The sequence below is a fragment of the Lotus japonicus genome, chromosome 5 (assembly GCF_012489685.1).
Source record: "Lotus japonicus ecotype B-129 chromosome 5, LjGifu_v1.2".
Classification (NCBI taxonomy): domain Eukaryota; kingdom Viridiplantae; phylum Streptophyta; class Magnoliopsida; order Fabales; family Fabaceae; genus Lotus; species Lotus japonicus.
Window position 1 is genome coordinate 18,945,937 of NC_080045.1, and position 17,324 is coordinate 18,963,260.

The following is a 17,324-nucleotide window of genomic DNA, read 5'->3' on the forward strand; positions in this document are numbered from 1 at the left end:
TCAGAGTCAGAGGGATGCTTGGATCCTCTAACCTTCGTAACTTCTGCTTCTGGACCTTCAGAGCTTCTGGACCTTCAGAGCCTCTGGTCCCTCAGAGCTTCTGGTCTTCAGATCTTCTGATCCTCAGATCTTCTGATCCTCTGATCTTCTGATCCTCAGATCCTCAGATCCTCAGATCCTCAGATTCTCTGATCTTCAGATCCTCTGATCCTCAGATCCTCTGATCCTCAGATCCTCTGATCCTCCGATCTTCTGATCTTCAGAACTTCTGACGAATATATCTTCTGGTGTCAGAATCAGAACCTGTTTGTCAAAACACTCAAGACAAACATTAGAGTATCATAGTTGTTCATCCACAAATAAATACTTGTTATCATCAAAACATAGAGTTGTACCACATGACCAAATCTTGATCTTACACCTCCTCTATAAGCTTAGCAATCAAAGTATCCACCTTCAGCTTCCTCTCAGTAGCAACCTTGATAGACACCTGCAGCTCCTTTGAAAGATCCTCCAATTCAGCAATAACACTTTGAGTTCGAGAAGCAGACATTGAAACAGGAATTGATGTCCTGCGCGATGGCATATCAATGTCCAGGACATGGGGATCCAGGAACAAGCGATGATCCAAATTGATGGGGGTACCCTTAGGAAAAGCCACATCATCCATTCTGAGTATATCGGGATGCTGCTTTAGGATGATAGCAGTCAAGAGTGAAGGAAAAGAAATAGGCAGCGTTACAGCACAAGTTTCTGCATGTTTCAAAGTTTGAGCAAACACCAAAGAGCCAAAATCAAAAGGCACCTCAATCCCAATTCTGTAGATCAGTTTCACTAAAATTGCAGAGACAGCAGAGGTATGATGAGAAGGGATCCAATTCACCACTCATATCCTGTTCAGAATATCATACTTCACACTCAATAACCCTGTAGATAAAAGCTTCTTAGCAAGCCACTTCTTCGCTTGTCCAGCAGTGAGTTCCTTGGCAACCTTGTCCAAAGACAATTCTTCCTCAACAAACTCCACATCACTTCTTCCAAGGGCTTGGTTGATCATAGCAGGAGAAAAAGTTACACATTTCCCTCGCACATAAACTTTCCTGAATTCAGCACTTCCAGGAATGCCAACATCATCTGTCAAATTAACTAGGAACTCTTTCACTAGCTTCTCATAACATTTTCAAATATCCATGACTGTCTTCCTTAGATCAGCCCGGTCAATGAGAGCAACAATCATCTTACACTCAAGCACATCCTTGCCAATCACCCTTTCTTTTGTAATCCGGCGGTTGCAAACATATTTCCACTTGAGAACATTCTCAGCAGCATGAAAGGAAACATTATCAATAGGGAAAGAAGGAACATCTTAAGGAATTCGCTTACCAGAGAATTTCTTCTTTTCAGAAGTCCGAACGTCCTGAACATCGACTTCAACATCAGACTCAGATTCCAAATCAATCCTTGGAATTTTCTTCTTCTTAGCAGTTTTCTCTACCTTCTTGTGTGAGGAATCCACAGCCTTTTGTTTACCTTTGCTCTTCACATCCATTGTGGATTTGGCCTTCTTTTGTGAACCAGAGGGGGTGTCTTCAACAGGAACCCTTCTTCTCTTCTTCATCCTGGCAGCAACACTTGCCAGAGGAACATCATCTGAGTCATCAGCATCTGAAATTTCATGAACAGATGGAGGAGATTTGGTAGACTTCTCAGAAGAGACCTCCTCGTGGGCTTCATTCTCTGGTTCTGAGTTCTTGGACTCAAAGGATGAATCCAGAGATGGTGAATTCTCCATATCAGGAACATTGGATACAAGAACTTCAGTTTGAGGAGTAGAAGCCTCAACATCTTCCTCTTCATCCGCAGAGGAAATTTCATGAGAAACATCCTCAAACACAGGTGAGTTACGAGTGCCCTGAGATCTCGTACTCGACTTGTAGCGCTTTCTGGCAGGAGTTCTTGAATTTTTTCTTGCAGAATCCTTCTTGGATTGAGCGGAGGATTGCGCAGTCAATCCCATAACCTTGACTCCAGAAGATGTCTTCTCAATCTTGCCTTTGATGGAGTCTTGCTCTCCTGAGACTTGACACATGGTGAAATATGGCAGAGTATGCAGATTCAGAGGATCAAAGAAAAATTGAGAGCAAAGATGAAATAGAATTACACAATTAAAAAAACTCAATCATTTGTAAGATAGAAACATGGTCGTTGGTGATGATTATATAGCAGTTGAGTGGATGAGAAGCAATCATGATGATGATGTCATAACGGCAGTTATTGGTAGTTACGAGAAAACTAGCCGTTAGAGCAAAGTGATGCGGTAATTGCTATGCTTCTTGAAAGAGCCAAATCCCAAGATTTCCTCTCAATTTCTCAAACGTGATAGCATCAAGTGGTTTGGTAAATATATCCGCCAATTGCTTTTCAGTAGGAACATGCTCTATAGTGATAATTTTATCTTCAACCAAGTCTCTAATGAAGTGGTGTCTGATATCAATGTGCTTGGTCCTGCTATGTTGAATAGGATTTTTGGAAATATTAATAGCACTAAGATTGTCACAGTACAGTGTCATAACATCCTGCTCGACTTCATACTCCTTCAGCATTTGTTTCATCCACATGAGTTGAGTGCAGCAACTCCCATCAACAATATATTCAGCTTCAGCAGTTGACAAGGAGACACAATTTTGCTTCTTGCTGAACCAAGAGATCAAGTTGTTCCCTAAGTAGAAACAACCTCCAGATGTGCTTTTCCTATCATCAGCACTTCCTGCCCAATCTGCATCACAATAACCAACAAGAGTAGGATTCGTATCGTGTGTATAGAGAATACCATAATCACATGTACCATTAACGTATTTGATTATTCTCTTCACTTGCAAGAGATGACTAGTTTTTGGAGCAGCTTGATATCTAGCACAAGCACCTACAGCAAAGGTGATGTCTGGCCTGCTAGCAGTAAGATAGAGAAGACTACCAATCATGCTCCTATACAAGCTTTGATCAACATCTTCTCCTTGTTCATCCTTAGATAACTTGATATGTGTAGTAGCAGGAGTTCTTTTGTGACCTGCCTTTTCTAGTCCAAACTTCTTAACAATACTCCTAGCATACTTGCTTTGTGAAATGAACTGAGAATCTTCCATTTGCTTAACCTGAAGACCCAAGAAATAATTCAACTCACCTACCAAACTCATTTCAAATTTAGATTTCATTTGTTGAACGAAATGCTCCACCATCGTGTTCGACATTCCTCCAAATACTATATCATCTACATATATCTGTGCTATCATGAGCTTGCCTTTGTCATTCTTTACAAACAGGGTCTTGTCTATTCCTCCCTTGCAATAGCCATTGCTGACAAGAAATTCAGTGAGTCTTTCATACCATGCTCTTGGAGCCTGTTTCAATCCATACAGGGCTTTCTTCAGCTTGTACACATGGTCTGTGTAAGGCCCGAAGTTCAATTTGGAACAATTTTATGAAAGTTTGAATAAAATTGGAGATTTAGCTAATGTTTGATAACTGGCAGTTTGGAACTGTCAACTTGTGCGAATTTTTAGAGGATCTTAACGACTTTATTTGGGAAAACTTCCTTCATGAGAGTTGTATCCCTTTAAGTCTAGAAAATTCTCCAAGTGATTTCGCGTCAATCCGACCTCTGTAGCTTAAGATATTCGCGTCTAAGCGACGGTGGTTCCGGCTGTACAGTACCAGCGAGTAAATTAGTTTGTTTTCTTCTAATTCCGAATGTGATTAAGAAATTAGTTAAGAGGGCTTAAGTTTTTAATTAGATTCAGGTCTGATTAAGTGCTTAGGTTATTGGGTCAAGGGTTTGGCTTGGAGCGGGCTCAAGAGAAAAGAAAAGAAACCCAAGCCCATGAAGAGGGGGAGCCCGCGGTTGTATTAGGGTCTTGAAGGGGGGAAACGTTTCTTTTCCATTCAGTTCTGAAACAGAAACCCTTGCACTCCTTACGTAAAGAAAACAGAAGAGAAACGAGTGAGAGAACCACCCCTTGCTCCCTTAGCCGCCGCCGACCAAGCCACCACAGCCACCTTGTGCGCGCGCGAGAGAGAGAGGGAGACCTGCGAGGGAGAGAGCTCGAGTAGGAGGGAAGAGAGGGTCTTGGACAGCAGCTTTTGATCCCTTCTTCATCACCCAACTTCTGATTTCTTCACTCTTAATCAAGGTAAGGGCTGGTCCTAGGAATTGGGTAGAGTTTCTAGGGAGTTTTGCCATGTTTTGTTATGATTATGGATTGATCTTGAGGGTTTGGGTTATGGGATTGCTTGCTGGACTTTTATGATATGTGACTATGCTTTCCTATTTCCAAATTCTATCCTTGAATGAGTTATTGATACCATGTACAAATTACTTGCTAGTTGCTAAGATTGAGTTGCCATGCAAAGAGTACTTGTTATAACATGAAAGTTGTTTGGTGATTGAATCTGAAATTTTTACATGATACTTGGATTGTTGGGCTGTACCAAGGCTACCATGATCAAGAGGGAAGGAAAGAAAAATCGTTTTGGAAACCCTAGAGCCCTTACAAGGCTCGGCCGAACCCAATTATTAAGGGGTAGGCAGATTTCTTTTTCCTTTCGTCTTGATGATGTGAGTCGCATGGTACCTTGCCGATGAACTTGCCATGATATGCTATGCTTGAGTGAATGATTATGCGTTGATGTTATAGGTTTCCTTAGTAAACTATATTGTTTATTGAATAAGTGTTCAAGGGTCGCTCGTTGTAACACCCTGTTTTCCGATTAGTAGAATATTTGTTAATTTATTTTAATTATTATTGGGTTATACAGTAGCTTGAATAAATAGGTGATTTTATAATATAATAAGGTGTTTAAGTGATATATGGAGGGAGTATAATATTTAAATTATATTATTTAATTACATAAGATTTAATTAAAAGGGGTTTTAGGGTTTAGAGTGAGTAATTAGGAGTTAAATAGAAAGAGAAAAAAAAAAAGGAGAGAAATCAGAATTAGAAGAGCAGAACAGAAAAGGGAGAAAGCGTGAAAGCAAGAAGGAGAGGAGAAAAGAGAAGAAAACCTAGACTTTGATCTTCAAGAGGTAAGGGTTTGAATTCTTATTTTCTGGTTTGGCATAATAGTTAGTGATGGTGGAAAGCAAGATTTAGGAACCCTAGAATGTAGAATTCTCTAAACTGAAAGTAGATAGTTTGAATTAGGGTTATGGATTGGGGGTGGAACAGGCTTCGGGTTAGAGAAAAGGATTTTGTTTGATTGGTGCAATGAACCATTACGGTGTTTACCTTAATATATTTTGATGCTACCTCGTGATGTTTGTGGGAAGGCAGCGGGTATTGTTGCTATTTTTTTTTTACTTGTGGATTATTGCGGGTCTGATGCCTATGTTAGCAGAGTGGTATTTGAGTGCGGGATTGGCTTTGATTATAGCTATGTCATGGAAAGTAAAAAAAATCTAATATTGTCGAGTAGCCATAAAAATACAAGAACGTGATTACGGTAACTAAAGCCATGTAATGTGATTGAGGGTATATCTTAGCGTGAAGACAAAAACTAATAGTTTATGAACGGCATCCAAACTTTTATGGTGATTTGTAATGGAGCTAGTGATCGAGTGAGTATATAAACTAGTATAGTGAGTATATAAACTAGTATAGTCTCAGGGAGGCTATGAACAGATACATCTTAATTCACATCTGTTTAATAATGCTTATATGTTGCTGTTTCTTTTAATTGATGTTATGTGTTCAGTTGTTATATTTTGTGAAATTAGAGATGATTTGTATTTTTGAGCTGGTGATGAATATGCTAAAATAATTAAGACTTAGAGATGGTCTGAATATGCATATGTTAGTTGAGTTTTACACAATACACTGCATAGTTGTCAAGAGGCAATGTTTGCTAGTTCTCGTGGAGGCTAGTGACTTGTCCCAAAACTGGAGTGGTTTTGAAGCCTAGAGCGAGGGCTTTATTGGTGGTTATCTGTCTGGAGTGGACGCGGTGATACCGTTAAGGATAACAACTTTGGTACCAAAGACATTTGCACGGGTCTCACTTGAGTCATATATGTTACTGTAGGGAGTTGTTGATGTTAATCAATGAGAACTGCAATATCTTTGGAGAATTCTGTTGTTGTGGTAATTGACAATATTTATATTTGCTTTATCTGAGCTATGATTATGGAGTATTGGCATACTTTGAAAATTAATTGATTATATTAAATTTCATGATATATTTTCTTAATTATGTATGAGGAATTTACGAATAATTTTTACAAGCTTTTGCATTACTTATTATTATGCTTATCCATATGATATGAGTTCTCACCCTTCTGTTGGAATGATGTTCTATGCGACATCGCTCAGGTACCGAGGATAGTGGAGCTTCTCGCGAGGGTTAGTCAGAGGAGCTAGTCTTTTATATATGCTTTTAGTGATGGGAGTCATGCTCTATTATGTAACACCGGGGAAACGCTTAGATGTACCTTGATGTTAAGAGTTATTTTGTGAACTCTCTTATTTATTTCTGGATTATGTTTTATTTTGGAGTTGAAAAAAAATTCGCTGTGCTATGCATACGATATTATGTCAGTAAAGTTGGAAATTTATATATTTATTATGAGCATGACAGGTGTTTTTATTTATGGTTTTGGAGAATAAGTGTGACACCCTCTGTGTTATGCATTTTACTCTGATTTATGCCTTAATAATTACGCGGGGTTTAGAGGGTGTTACACTCATCCAGCTGTAATTCCCTTGGGCGCTTGGAATGTTGTTGATTTCTGTGACATGAAATTAAGACTCTAGGTTTGACTTTAGAGCCTTAAGAACAAAGATAAAGAGAATTAATAATGTTGTGACTCGCTTGCAAGTGAAATTAATTAGCGGACATAGGTCAGGTAGACTATGGTCCATGAGAACGATGGTACCTTGCACGCGAGGGAGTTATTTGGGTTGACTGCGGTCTCCCGTGAACCTCGTGGGCCGGTGTGGCTTCACGTGATTTGGTTGACTGCGGTCACCGTGAACTTTTGTGGATCATTGCGGCTCCACGTGAATTGGTTGACTGCGGTCACCGTGATAACCATGCCTCTCCGGAAGCACGAAGATGGCCATGGAAGTTTTGGTGGGTTGTGTGAAGTGAGGTTCCGTTCGATGATCTACTAACTAAAGGAACCCTAATGTGAAAGAATTAATTATTTAATTTGGAAGTTGAATCATTATATTTATCTTGCTATGTGTTTTTCTTTTAGACCTGACCCTGCTTTTTGTGTTATGTGTTATTTCGGGGGGGGGGGGGGGAAGATGACGTCCACGACGACGATCGAGCCCTGAGACTTGATAGTCAGCTTGACGATCGGGCCTGGAGAGCCGACTCCTCCGGGATTCGAAAAGTCTATGTCGGGGATGTGAGCTTCATGGGGACGGATAGGGACGAAAACTTGGTGGAGGTCCGAACGATTGAAGGGGGAGTCATTGATATGCCCTATCCGCCTGCTAGATTCCACCAGCTTGAGAACGAGGGAGTCGGGGAGTCGCCAGCTGAGTTCGTGCCCTGTGACGAGTCTGATGCTTCAGTTACGGGACCACGTCGATATGGTGGAGGCGCACGGTGGATACACAACAACTTGGTTGGACCAAGACCAAGAAAGAGAAGACAGGCTGTTGAGGACGAGAAACCAAAGGACGACCCTGCAGAGCGACCGAGACAGTGATGGCATGACTGGGGGACCCTATGAGAGCGAGCATTCATTTTAGAACCTTACTTTAATTTTGTTAAGCTTTATGGAAACTTTGATTATTTGATGTACACAGTTTACTTTCTCTGTGGTTTTTCCACACTTGGGTGTAGACACGGCATTTCTTTTATTTACAGTTGGTTTTATGACAGTGATAGATTATGTTCGAATCCGTTCATGAATTTAATTCAAACCGTTTTTCATTAATCCGCTGTTTCTAGTTAAAGTTGTAAATCGGAGAAACATTAATGAGGTTTCCAAAACATGGTATTCAAGAGTTTTCTAAAGAGAAAATGATCTTTTATCACCTAATCAAGATAAGTAATAAAAACGGCGAAAATTATTTGTGAAAATTGGTTACTGTGTGACACTCGAGAAATCGGGGCGTTATAGTCTGGATGATGAGGATCTATGAATCCTTTGGGTTGTTCAACATATACTTCTTCACTCAAGTACCCATTCAGAAAAGGACTCTTTACATCCATTTGATAGAGTCTAAACTTTAACAAACAAGCAACTCCCAGTAATAGCCTTATAGATTCCAGTCTAGCCACTGGAGCAAAAGTTTCATCAAAATCCACTCCTTCTATCTGAGTATAGCCTTGAGCAACCAATCTCGCTTTGTTTCTAGTGACCACTCCATTCTCATCTGACTTGTTCTTGAAAATCCATTTAGTACCAATAATGTTCACTCCTTCAGGACGTGAGATGAGGTCCCAAACTTCATTCCTTCTGAACTGATCAAGCTCTTCCTGCATTGCATTTATCCAGTATTCATCAGTCAGTGCTTCCTTGACATTTTTGGGTTCTATTTTAGAGATGAAACAACCATGAGCAATGAAACTTTTAGATCTGGTAGTTACTCCTTCCTTAGGATCACCAATAATATTTTCTTGAGGGTGATTCTTCTGAATTCTAATGGATGAGGCTTTGTTTGACTCAATCATTTTTCCTTCTTGTTCATCTGCACTAGTCACAGACTCATTGTCGAGGTCAATCGTTAGGACATCGGCTGGGACATCAGCATCATCATCTTCCCTTGCAGTTGTCTCAGACATTTTGCTTGGTACATCATCTATAATAACATTGACAGATTCCATCATAACCTTTGTACGAGAGTTATACACCCTATAAGCTTTGTTGTTTGTTGAGTATCCCATAAAGATGCCTTCATCACTCTTGGGATCAAGCTTCCTTCTTGGTTCAGGATCAGCCAGAATATAACATTTACTCCCAAAAATATGAAAATGTTTCACAGTAGGCTTCCTTCCTTTCCAGATTTCATACTGAGTAGATGAAGTTCCTGCTCTAATCGTTACTCTGTTGTGGACATAGCATACAGTACTCATTGCTTCAGCCCATAATTTCTTTGGAATCTTTCTTGCATGAAGCATCACCCTGGTGGATTCTTGAAGAGTTCTATTTTTCCTTTCCACAATATCATTCTGCTGAGGAGTGATAGGAGCAGAAAACTCATGACTTATTCCTTCTGAGCCGCAGAAATCAGAGAATTTTGAGTTCCCAAACTCTCTTCCATGATCACTTCTGATTCTTACTACAATACTGCTTTTCTCAGTTTGAAGCTTCAGGCAAAGTCTCTTGAAAATCTCAAATGTCTCTGATTTTTCTTTCATGAAATCAATCCAAGTGTACCTGGAAAAATCATCAACACACACAAAAACATATTTTTTACCTCCCAAACTTTCAACTTGCACGGGCCCCATTAGATCCATGTGTAGCACTTAAAGGACCTTTGTCGTGGTTGGATGTTGGAGCTTTGCATGGGACATCTTGGTTTGCTTTCCAATTTTGCACTCTCCACATATTCTTCTCTCACCAATTTTTAACTTTGGTAAACCATGAATGGCTTCTTCAGAAATGATCTTCTGCATGCTCTTAAGATTGATATGACCCAATCTCTGGTGCCATAGATTCAGCTCATCAACTTTTGATATCAAGCATCTAGAGACTTGTGCTTTCTCCGGTGAGACCCACATGTAGCAGTTGTCTTTGGATCTGATTCCTTGCATTATTACTTTATGATCATTTGTTGTTACAACACATACTGCCTTAGTGAATAACACATCAAGACCTTGATCACAGAGTTGACTTATGCTGATAAGATTGGCAGTCAGTCCTTTAACAAGCAACACATCATCCAAATCTGGGGATCCAAGATATACCAGTTTTTCTATTCCCTTGATCTTTCCTTTTGCTCCATCTCCAAAGGTGACAAAATTGTTGGCGTATCCTTTGATATTTTCAAGATATTCCTTGTTTCCAGTCATATGTCTTGAACAACCACTGTCAAAGTACCAGTCTTCACTTGATGAGGCTCTAAAAGATGTGTGAGCTATGAGGCATGTCACTTGGTCTTTGGGTTTCCAAGTCTTCTTGATCTGTTTCTCCTTTGAATCTTTCAACACATTCTGTCTCTGAGGATAGCCATAGAGTTTGAAACAATAAGGCTTTATGTTGCCATTTCTTCCACTGTAGTGGCATCTCCAAGGGTTAGACTTATCATTTTTCAGCTGAGGACCCCTATGTTGAGGCACATGTTGAGACATCGGGTTGGACATCTGATAGTTGATGGAATTATTGAATTCATATTTCATTTTAGCACCAACAAATTTCTTTGGCTGCTTTTGATTTTCTTTGTTGGAAGTATTGTAATTGAAGCCAATTCCTTTCACGCTCCTCCCTTGTTTGCTTGTTTCCTTTAGAATCTCATTCAGCATGTCAGATCCACTATTCAGCATACGCACAGATTTATGAGTAGCTTCAAGTTTATTTGTCAGAGTGACCACTTTATCCTGAAGTTCTGCATTAATCACCATCAGCTTAGCCTTTTCTACAGTATCAACATCCTTAAGCTTTGTGTTCCATTCATCAAGATCATCCTGCAGCTTATCAATAGTCCCTCTCAGCTTTTCATTTTCTGACTTGAGCTGCTCTATATTATCTTCTTGCTCTTTCAGAAGTTTGCATGCTTCTTCCCATTTAGTGTGCAAGAGCCTGTAAGTCTCCTTCAACTCTTCATCTGTTATTTCTTCATCACTAGATTCTGAAGCATCAATAGTTCATGAGAAGGCATTAACTCTGTTTGCAGAGAGTTCTTCCTCATCCTCTGTGTCTTCATCTGACCATGTCACAACCATGCCCTTCTTTTGCTTCTTCAAGTAAGTAGCACACTCAGTTCTAATATGCCCATATCCTTCACATTCATGACACTAAACACCTTTATTCTGACCAGATTTGTCTTCTTCTTTGGTCTTTTTCTGAGAATTGAAGGGCTTGAAATTGTTAGTCTTAATGTCCTGGACATTTGACCTGTTTCTTCTATCTATTTTTCTCAGAGCTCTATTAAATTTCTTTGCCAGTAGAGCCAGAGCTTCAGATAAATTCTCACCTTCACAGTCAACATCATCTCCATCATCAGTGTTGGAGACAAAAGCTATGCTTTTATTCTTTTTCTCAGACTTCTCACCAATCTTCAACTCATAAGTCTGCAGAGAGCCAATGAGTTCATCAACCTTCATGTTACTGATATCCTGAGCTTCTTCAATAGTAGTGACTTTCATAGCAAATTTGCTGGTAACAGACCTCAAGATTTTCCTTACAAGCTTCTCATCATACATAGGTTCTCCCAGAGCAAACGAGGCATTGGACAAATCACGCACACGCATGTGAAATTCAGAAATAGTCTCATCCTCATTCATCATTATGTTCTCAAACTGAGTAGTAAGCATCTAGAGCCTTGACATTCTTACTCCGGTGGTGCCTTCATGTGCAGTCTTCAAAATTTCCCAGGCATCCTTTGCCACAGTGCATGTGTTGATCAACCTGAACATGTTTTTGTCCACTCCATTAAAGATAGCATTCAGCGCCTTAGAGTTTCCCAGAGCAGCTTCATCTTCATCCTTTGCCCATTCTTCTTCAGGTTTCTCTTCTGCTTTTGAAGTACTTCCCTCAGCTTGCACTTTGGTGGGATGACTCCATCCTTTGACAATGGCCTTCCAAGTATTGTTATCAATAGACTTAAGAAACGCAGTCATGCGGACCTTCCAGTAATCATAATTGGTCCCATCCAGAATTGGTGGCCTGTTAACCGATCCTCCCTCTTTATTGTCCATGAGAACCAGACAAAGTCTCCCTGGAGCTCACCCAACAGAACAGGGGTGTTTGCTCTGATGCCAATTGAAATTCTAGTTCTGTGAGACCTAAGTTTTTAAGTTTGGAATAAACCGAATAAAATTTCTCTTCACGATTAATTTGATGTAACGTGGAGGAAAACATGAACAGGTGTTTATTGGATGGAATCAATTTGTGAGGGAGAAAGTTCAGGAAAAAGCTAAGGATTTTACCAAAGTCGATAAAAGTTATAGCACGACTAATTTTCGCATTAAACCTAGGTTAAGAACGCTAGTAAATAACTAATTTATATTTTTAGACACGATGGAAATTAATCCCAAAAATCTTCAGAGAAATGTTAGAACTTCTCTTATACGCCTATGAACAAGCGTTTCGATACGAAACCCTGGAATGTACGAACGTCAAATTCCAATACTCGGATGTTTGCCGAAACCGAAACCCTGATAGTTCAAAACCCTAACATCAACGAACGATGAAGACTTTTTCTATTCGGAGCATCAAACGAAGATTCCACACGCGTACACCCATTTCTCTTGATGTTCTGAATCTTTCTTCAGAACAAAGTTTTCTCATCCGACATCAACTGCAAAAAGTAGTTTTTCGGGTAAACCGATTTACACCGACTTTTGATCGTTTGATTCAATTTCAAGAAACCTGTTTTGAGTTCTGGAATTCTGTCGCCAGAACCTATCTTAGAATTCTCCGAGGAATACGCAGGAAAAATCGGAATCGCGAAATTTTCATTTTTCCAAATTTCTCGAAACCTATAAATAGCGGGAAAATGAAAAATTTTCAAAAAAACTCCCCATTTTCTTCCCCAAACCCGCGAGCTCCAAGAGAGAAAGAGAGGATTCTGATTTTCGCCGTTTCTTGCCCGTTTGTCGCACTGATTGTTGCTAATCGAAGACCTCGAGGTAGGATTACCATATCTCTCTTCTGATCGTCGTTTCTGTCGACTTTTTCTATGTCTTTCTGTGCTCAAAGTTTTGAGCTTTTTGTAAAACTGTCCAAATAAGCTGATTTCAGTGTCTAAGCTTATTCTCTGCATGCTCCTGAGCGTGTTTAGCGGATTACATTTTGCTGAATATCGCTGAAATGCCGCCGGAATCCATTTTTGTCGGAAAAACCCATTTCTGGGCAAAGTTTCGTTCTTTACGTTAAAAATTCACGACTTAGCTTCGTGCTAGTAGGATTAGTCGTCATAAACGTCGTTGTTGACGTCCCCATCCAATTTGTTTTTCGAAAATCCAGTTTTGAAATTTTGAGCTGAAAATAATGACCAAAATAGCCCTGCGACAGTTTTTGATCCGAAAATTTTTCTGAGCTTAGAACCGTCTTAGTTACGACTAATGATAACCTAGGAACCAAGTTTGATCGAAGAAAAATCGACCCCCTATTTATGAAAAATGGCCGAGAGCTCCATCAAGGGGGGGAGGGAATTTCGTTTTTTCGAAAACTTGTCTTAACGCGTTAGATTGTCGTACTTTGGAGTTTGTAATGTTTCGTGTAACCCTAGTACGTATTGTTTGCTGAGTTTCTGACTCATTGTGATTGATTTCAGTGATTTGTCCTTAGGTTCGTTGGAAGAACTTCGTGAAGTTCAAGAGGAGGATTGTGAAGGAAACTTTGAAGAACACCCTGGAGAACCTACAGGTGAGGGCTTCTCACTGAATACTAGATAATGAATTAGGTGTCGACGAATCTGACTTGATTTACTGTTTATGCACTTGATTGTGTTTGATTGGGAAAAACGTTTTCTGAGGCTACGGCTGACAATTGATAATCTTTTGTTGCTTGATTGTTGTTGAGGTTGATTCACATGCTAAATACTACCTGGTTAATCTAGGATGTGTGATATTTGCCCTATATGCTAAGTGCTACATGGTTATTCTCCAATGTGTTGATATATATGCCATGACTGTTGGATTGTGTTACTTGATTATGCAAATACACATATATCTGTTATTCGTCAGAGTGAGGATAACGGGCAGTTATGCCAACTTTTATCGTGAGATTTTGAGGAAGTTTGACGGGTCGAACAGAGTTTCGGGCCTTGTCGTTGTTTTGATGGATCGAGACCTTCTCTGGGAATTACTTGGGATTATGGGATCTTTTGAAAGTTGTAAGATTTGAGATAAAACTAAATGGGAGCTATTTCACAAGGAAAATTCATAAGACATTAAACAACCTCTAAACCTTTAATTAATGATTACAAATTCAATTAAGAGCTTAAGACATGAATATTAGTTTTTGGAAAATGAGAAGTTTCGTCGAGTCCAAGTTTTGGGGAAACCAATAAGTTTCCGAGTATGTTGATACTCTTTGCTCGATGAGCAGTTTTGTTGTGTGACTATCTAAAGGATAAGTCGGGAAAATTAATAAGTTTCAGAGTATGTTGATACTCTTTCGCTCGATGAGCTGATTTGTTGTTGGGCTATCGGAAAGATAAGTCGGGAAACGGGTAGTTTCCAAGTACTTTGGTACTTTTTGCTCGCTGAGCAGTTTTTGACCATCGGATGGAGATGAGTCGGATGATTCGAGAAATCATCATGAGGTACTTTTTGAAGGTGCGAAAAACACTAGAAAGGGGGGGGTTTGAATAGAGTTTTTGAATCACGGGTATACTTTTAAGCTTTTTCAAAACTCAAAGATAAAAACTAAGTGCTGAGTGATAGGAAGTAAAGCACGCAAGTATTTTATCCTGGTTCACTTGAGATAAAAGCTCAAGCTAATCCAGTCCACCTGTGAAGGTGATTTCTTCCTTCTTCTGATGAAGGCAATCCACTAAAATCAATGAGTGTTACAACTGCACTAGCAACCTGCTAAGTGACTAACAATACACTGATTTTCTCACTAGTATCCTCTTAAGAAGCTGATTTACCGATCCTCTTAAGACTAGCTAAATACTGAATCAGCCTTGATTCAGTCCTCTCAAGATCCGACCAACCTTGGTCTCTTGATGAACTTTACAAAGTAATGTAAAAGGTTTCGGGTTTACAATAAGTGCTTCTAACAAGCGAATAGTAAACTTAGATGTTTAAGAACAATGAAGAAATAATGCTAAGAGAATGGTTCGTATATGTTGAATGTTTTCAGCAAAGTTTCTTAGCTTCTTTCTTCTTTCTTCAGCCTTTAAATACTCCAAGACTTGTGATGTAGCCGTTGCTAGGGTTTTATCCGTTGGAGTGGCAATTCTGTGATATCAGACTGCTAGGCTGTACAAGGTAGGTGGCGGACAGACTGAGACATGTACGACGTTGTACTGTGAAAGCGACCTGTCCTTTCACCAGTTGACTTGAGATCAAGGAGCTTCAGATGAACGTTGGTGAAGCTTCTGATCATCGTCAGATTGAAGCTTGGATTCTTCTAACCTTGCAACTTCTGCTTCTGAACAAGTTCCTCAGAACTTCTGATCGTCAGAGCTAGAATAGCTTGGGTCTTCAGAACCAACTTCTTGCAAGTCTTCAGAACTTGAGTCTTCTGCTTCTGGACCGTTCCACTGGAACATCTGGTCTTCAGAACTTCTGACTTGAGTTCTTCAGAACTTCTTGAGAGCTTCAATCTTCAGAGCTTCTGAAGTATTTGCCACTGTTCAAAACGAACATGGTAGGTGAAAGAGCTCTCTTTTTAGTAACCCTTGGTTCTTCTTCTTCTGAACGAATAGGCTTGGGTCAGATTTAGAACCTGTTTGTCACATCTTAAAAAGACAAACGTTAGGGTACCACAATTGTTCATCATCACAAACCTTAATTGTAATCATCAAAACATAGAGATGCAACCACTGATCAAACCTTGATCTTACAATCTCCCCCTTTTTGATGATGACAAAACAAGTATTTTGATGAACAATTTTTACACAATAAACTGAATACACAGGAAAGAAAATATCAGAGATTAAACTTATCCTTGTGTAACAGTTTGCATTGCTCTTTCTGAATCTGGGATGACTCCTGATTCTGAGCTAGGGTCTCCCCCTGACTCCCCCTGAATCTATGACTTGATGAATTGGTGAATAGTCTAGATTCGGAGTCTGGTTATGTGATCAGAATTTACGCTTGAAGAGATGTATACTCATCAGAAGTGATGGTTCAGAACTTAGCGTATATCACATAATAACATAGAGTCTTGTCCATATATAATTGGAATAAAGCGTCAGAAGCAGATTAGTTCAGAATATGAACAAAATGTATTCCTTATTTGAGACACTTGACAATATCTATGTGCTATAAGTAATTATACTTATTCTCCTCTACTGGTTTTATATATAATATAAGAAAAAAAATTGTATCAAAACCATTTTTATGTAGTCCCCCTTTTTGTCATAATCAAAAAGAGTGAAAAACAAACAACAATAACAATAACAAGAAAGAGAGGCAAATAAGAAATGCTATTATTACTGAACAGAGAAAAGGTACAGAGGAGTGAGAGGAATGAAGAAGACTAATCCTAGATAAATAGGAAGGCTCGAGAATTCTTCATGGAGAGAAGTTGAAGGTGGAGGGGACGAATGTCCTGATCAATTGAGGCTAACTGAGTAGCCAGTTCTTCCTTCAAGGCAACATTCTCCTGGACAGCCTCTTGATCCGCTTCAGTGTGATCTTCTTCATATTCCAAAAGCATGCCAATGCCCTGGAGCTGATCTTCAATGTCCTTCCGGCGAGTGGTCAAACGGAGGAGGTCAGTCAGAACTTCTTGAAGGTTCTGAAGACAGTGAGTTTGATGAGAAGTGAGCCAGCATTTCAGAAGAGTCTCAATCGTCTCAAGAGCGTGAGAGATCTGAGAAGAAGATAGATTGACACTCCATGGAAAGACTTGATTGAATACCAAAGTCTTGAGTCCAGAAATCAAATCGAAAGTAGTCATTTTGATGTGGAAGAGAGGAGAATGGATATGAATGGAGGAGAATGGGATTGAATGGTGAAGGAGAAGATGAACGCAGTGAATATAAAGAAGAAAAGTAACAGAAAAACATGCATAAAACTTATCAATCATAAAAGCATGTGAGTTACTAAATGGACGGTGCATTGAATCAGAGAATGAAAAATTAACACAGTCAACATGAAATAAATTCAGTCATAATAAATAAATGCATGCATGATAGATGTGGGGGATTCAAGGCTTGGAAGATGAGGGAAGGTTGTCCATTAAATACTTCATGATTGCTTCCATTTTGCTTGAGGACTCTTGAATTTGCTTGCTTTGCTCATTCTGAACATGTCCTTGTTGCTCAACCATCTGAAATAACCTCTGCTGATCATCCTGAATCCTGTCAATCCGGGCAGCAAGAATGGCAACTTCTGGAGCTGGAGCTGAAGTAGGAACTTCTGGTGCTTGTGTAGGAGTAGCAGCTGCAGCTTCTGAAGACATGACAGTATCAACTTGAGTTGGCCCTTGCTTCTCAACTTCATGAACAACTGCATCTTCCAGAATGACT

General features: G+C 39.6%; 1 protein-coding gene across 1 annotated transcript; it reads right to left on the reverse strand.

The window, feature by feature from the left end:
* Positions 1 to 415: 415 nt before the first annotated feature.
* Positions 416 to 2,089, reverse strand: LOC130719240 (uncharacterized). Its single transcript, XM_057569873.1, has 3 exons — positions 1,384 to 2,089; positions 912 to 1,134; positions 416 to 818 (listed from the first exon to the last, which is right to left on the reverse strand). Exons 1-3 carry the CDS (start codon positions 2,087 to 2,089, stop codon positions 416 to 418), a joined length of 1,332 nt encoding a protein of 443 aa, XP_057425856.1.
* Positions 2,090 to 17,324: the final 15,235 nt, after the last annotated feature.